Raw genomic sequence first — 5417 nt, forward strand, 5'->3', positions numbered from 1 at the left:
AAGGAAGAAAAAAGCCACTCCATTCCTCCATTCAGCTCCATCTGGCCCGGCTGACTGCAAAATTCACAGGGGCCCAATAAAAACGGCTTGGAGGATTTTTTTCCTTCTGTAACTGAAAAGAAGTGGCGATGACAAGCTCCTTAATTCCTGTTTAATGACTGTTTTCTCACTGCCAAGGTCCCTGTATAAACACCATTTGTTCTTGCAGCCATAACAGCGATGAAATATAGCTTCCCATACTTCACCGTAACGTTAATCCAACAGACGCTCTTTTGCTCACTCCAGTTAAGAGCTGACTGGCAAACCCTACAAGACTCTCTGAATCGCACAGAGGTGCCAAATTACTCTGCTGTGCCCTCATAGAGCTCAAAACCTTTCTCAGCAAAAACACACACTTTATCTTCTAAAGACTTTTCTAGGAAACGCAGCCACCAGCCCCGGTAAATGATGATGGACAGAGGAGAAAATGGACCCTGCTAATTGAAGTAACGCCTGGTGGCCTCTAAATCTCATTCCAACTTGACACACTTGGAAATGAATGTACAGAGTGAATGTCCAGACCTGAAAACGTGTCGAAACATGTCAGGAAATTAATTCAGGGATAAAAAGTTCATTTAAAGCTGATCTTGCAATTAACATTCTTGCAATTAACATTCCTATAAATCAGCTGTTGCCAGGCTGTGACAAAGAGAGCTGTGGACAGTTGGCAATTTCTTTCTTCTAGTGATCCCAAATAGTTAAAATATATATATGTGGGGGTGTGTGTGTATATATATATATATGGTATATTGAAAAATGTTATGGGTGTACATGTGTATACATACCCACATATAGATATAGCTATCATTTAAATCACCTTTCTCATACCTCATCTAGATGGCTAAATAACCACCAGAAACAACTGGTAAAACAATTCTCTGTTCTTTCTTTAGCATCAAAGTTTTACTTAGAGGGCTTTTCTACCATGGAAGAAGAACAAGACACCAAAATAGGGGTCACCACAAGAAAAAGTATGATTAATATATTGAAGCTTACTAAAAAAATGTATGTGATTACATACATTATGTTTTGAAACTTTGTAAAACTAAACTGCAGGGAAGTCCCACCTTAATGACTGATTTGCCAGTGACATTCGCCACTAGAAAGTTCATGGCAATATCTTCACAGTTCATATGAGCATCCACCCAGTTCTTAATGTCCCCAGGCATTTTGTAGGTGTAAAGGTAGTTGAAATACTGCAGGATAGAGGGAGAGAGAAGACAATTTTAAGTACAGATGCAGAAACTGTAAGACTAAGTATGTCGCTGAACAACAGGCAGGTAAAGATGGATTATGGACAAACTGCGATACTGTCTTCAGTCAAGGACTATTTTAGCAGATAGCAAATCATTTTTGGGTGCTTAATTCCTGACCAGCACACAAATTTCTTTACAATCTCTTTTCTTTCCTTGAACTGCTAGCTCCAAACCTGCATTCACTGCAGAATTTGCTGTGTAGTTACAGGTCATGCAAACTGGCAAGAGTTCTCCTCTAAGTTCATGAAGGTAATGGTTTTATTTTATAGGCAGAGACAAATCAGTTGTTTTCACAGCAACTGCAAGAGGCTTGGGATAAGTTTGCAACTGGCACTCTGAATGTTGTAGAAAACACCATCACAGCACCACAAAACACAGAACAACAGAAACACATACAGCTCTTTAAAAAAGGTTCATGTTGTACATTAGTATACTACAAGTTGTACATTACCTTGTGATAAAACGCTGCCCCAGTGAGCACCATTGAGACTTCATTGGTCCATTCTGATTCGTATTTCCATTTGTTCATCTCATGATCCCAAAGATGCAGGCGGCCTGGATATCCAACCAACCTGTCAGGGAACTCACGCCAAACCTGAAGAGAAAGAGATGTGACACGCTGCAACACATCTGCTTTGGGAGGCTAGAGTTACAGAGGTGCATAGATCACTTTCAATTCTTCTAAGTTCCAATTCTTGGAATAGGAAGGTGCCTGGAAGCAGTATGAAAAAGCCCAAGCCAAGCCCTACAACTCAGGGAAGCCATACCCCAGAGTGAAAGGACACTAAAGCAATACTTCCTTGTTGTAAAGAAATACAACCACCTACTCAAAAAGATTTTAACACTATCTAACCCCAAGCATGATTAAAATGGAACTTTTGATGTTAACTTCAGTAGATATGGCTATAACCTAACTACTTTCACAGCTGGCTTTGGATCTAACCAATGTACTTCCTCTGATAAGGACAGGCATAAAACAGGCTTATATTTTAATATTTCTGGTATTCTTTAGTGGGTGCTTGGATGGATCTACTGCTACATGGAAGGCCTCTTTGCCCTTGACTTGTTCCAGACAGCTGGATACAATCAAGATACCATCCTTGTCACTCCATACATTATTTTGTAGCTGACTACAGGATCAAACACGGTAGACAAGAACAAGGAGAAGGGCATCATTAAGGCAACCCCAGTTCTCCACACTGCTGGCCACATTAAATAATGGACGATTTCTGTGTTGGGAAAAAAAGGAGGAAGGATTATAATTATTCAGAAGGGCTTGAACACTATTTGCTTGCTGCATGCAGTTTGTCCTTTTGCTGATCACTAACCAAGTTAGTATTTATCTGTTATTTGCACACAAGTTACTCAAAATCTGTCCTTTGGTACAAATAGCTGCTAGGTTTGTTAGAAGAATACAAGCCTTAACTCTCTGACACACAGCGTTAGGTCACAGAGTTTCTGGTTTAGGTTGGTAGTGTATAAACAAACACATACAGCCCCAAATTTCACGGTGTGTGCAAGATTAACAACAAAATATCTCACACATCCCCAGTAATCACTTCACTAGCAAACCTCTTTTCTCAATACAAAAGGCAAGGGAATCCTATAGGTGAATTTGTGCTATAGAAACTGTTATTTTGAAGTCCACCATCCTGCAAACCTCACCTCTTCCACAGTTCACTTTGGGCACTTTCTATGTGCCAGTAAGTTTCAGTTGGGAGGCCCGGACTACAAGGGCTCTCTCTATGCAAGTATTTTATCAAAGTAAATATGATAAAACAATCAGCTTTAAGTTATTGCTCCTGTATCAACATTTCTGTGATTCTGCATTACTACATACCTTTTCATCTAGACATCTCAACACATTTTACTGCTGTCAGTTAATATAGCTTCAGAATCCCATGATGAGAGCAGTTATTATTTCAAACGTGCAGATGAGGAAAGCTGCCAAAAATCATACAGGAAACAAAGAATGGGAACCAGATCTTCTGACTCCCTGACTTGTACTTTATCCCAAAATCAATCTTTCTAGACAGTTCTAGGGCACAAGTAGTGGGAGTGTATTTAGACAGGACAACGCTCTAACATAGAAGGCTCTTGAAAGCAGAAATGATTTGGAAGTTAAGGAAGAAAATTCATAGGACACTGTTATAAGTTGGCCCTGTCAGCTAATTAAAAATGACAGATTTTTGGCAGGAAAGCCAGTGAGGTCTTGAAATACCTATTTTGTCGCATCAAAAACATGAATAAAGAACACAAAACCAAAGGGATGACCAATCCCTCTTCCAGAATGTCATTCCTTGCTCTCCAGTATTCAAAAATTAATGATCTTAGTATATTTTGAAACCTGACTATTAAAATGCCCATCTCCCAGCTGTTGGAAGGCACCACCACATGAGCTACTGAGGTTCAAGAAAGGATTTGACAGAACACTACAGATCTGCACTGCACTGGGCTATGAATTCTTGTAGAGGGAATGGCATGCTATTAAAGGCAGCTGAAACAGAGATTAAACCCAGCTACTGCTTCCCAAGGGACTTCAGCGCCTTCACAACACAGCAGCAGAGATTCATATCCCTTCTAGTTTTTGTCCTTAGTGTCATCTTCAAGAGTCCAAATGACATAAAATAAAAGCTATGATACATGTTACTTATACAGATCTCTTTGTATCACTGTAAAACTCAAGCCGACCCTGATTCTGGCCTCTGAAAACTGCCAGTTTGATGCATCTAAAAACTTGGTTGCTTTAAACAAAGATTCCATTTAAAAGTAATGCTATCAGTGGAAAAGCTTGGCTTTTTCATAATGTTCATCACTAGCTCATTCAATGGTAATTCCTGGAAAGACTCCAAATAGCTGCATCCAGCTCACTGCCCAAATCCATACATAGGTTCTGTGCCAAAATTAATATATACAGCTACTGCTTATAAGGAAGCTTTCAGAAGGAAAATACTGATAATGATTCTTATACTATTCTTTATTTTGTATTAGGGTCCATTTTCTGGTTTGAGGGTTGCCTCTAATTTATTAGTCTGTTAGGAATACATTCCATTTTAGCTAGTGATCTTATTAACTTTCTTAGACTAAAGGAGGATAGCCTGATTTAATACTGGCAAGGGACACATCCAAGGAAAAACATATTGCCAAGTGAAGAGGAGGTATGCTTCTTTGCAGACACTACAATGACTTTGCTACAGAACCCTGAAGATCAGCATTTTTGGATGAAGCATCTCCCAGATGAAAAATCAAAGAGAAGTTCTGACTTGGTAGTTTTACTGAAAGTCTTGTGAGAAACACCAAGAGAAAATGATAGCAATTCTGTTTCCAAGTCGAGTTCCCCAAGTGACATAAAGACTCATCTCTCCACAATTCTTTCTGCCTCCAAGTGTCAACCATTCCGTGTTGTTTCTCTGTGCCATCAGCACGGCCTCCACAACTCACTCTCCATGTAGCCAGAAGGACAGAGAAGCCTTTCCTTTTCCAGAATAAATTCCAACATTTATGCATTTCCAATGGCAATGCTGTAAGAATGAATCACTGATTATCCTCTATGAATGAAATAAATCCCAACCAATCAGTATTCCTTCTCTTCTCCCAGAGCCCTTAGTTCTATCCTGGTCCTCAAAGGGATAGCTTGTGCTATTGCTAAAACCCAAAGCAATATAGCAACACAAAGCCCATTAAAAGATAAATGATGCTTCACACGCACTCAATTTGTAAAATAACATCAATTTGAAAAAGAGCTTTGAAAGCAGCCAGCAGTTACCCATCAATAAGTGTTTTGGAAACAGAGTCGTATTATTCCTCCTACAAAGGAATGCTAAAAAATCTACTTTTAAGAGTCAGAATGGGTATAGAAGAATTCTTCTAAAGAAGGCATTCAAAGCTTTATGATGATTTTAGCCTAGTGAAACATGTAATTCATCAGAGAGTTGACTGGTTTGAAAGAATGCATGAAACATGAAACACTGAAAAATAGCTCTGGGATAGACTAAGATCATCCACCAGCAGAAGGCAAAAAGCTTCCAGTGATAAAACACAAACTTAGCAATGCACCAAACAATATTTTCTATGAACAAAAAACAGACCCAGAGCAACAATCCCAATTGAGATGATTTCTAT

General features: G+C 39.1%; 1 protein-coding gene across 1 annotated transcript in view; it reads right to left on the reverse strand.

Annotated features, from left to right (window-relative positions):
• Positions 1-5417, reverse strand: part of EXT2 (exostosin glycosyltransferase 2) — a 74142-nt gene that overhangs the window by 7534 nt on the left and 61191 nt on the right. The window contains exons 10-11 of the mRNA XM_010019352.1: positions 1747-1890; positions 1107-1235 (exon numbers count right to left, since the gene is read on the reverse strand). Of these exons, the coding sequence (XP_010017654.1) occupies positions 1107-1235; positions 1747-1890 (273 nt within the window). The remainder of the gene's footprint in view (positions 1-1106; positions 1236-1746; positions 1891-5417) is intronic.

The sequence above is a fragment of the Nestor notabilis genome, unplaced genomic scaffold (assembly GCF_000696875.1).
Source record: "Nestor notabilis isolate BGI_N333 unplaced genomic scaffold, ASM69687v1 scaffold1198, whole genome shotgun sequence".
In the NCBI taxonomy this organism is placed as follows: domain Eukaryota; kingdom Metazoa; phylum Chordata; class Aves; order Psittaciformes; family Psittacidae; genus Nestor; species Nestor notabilis.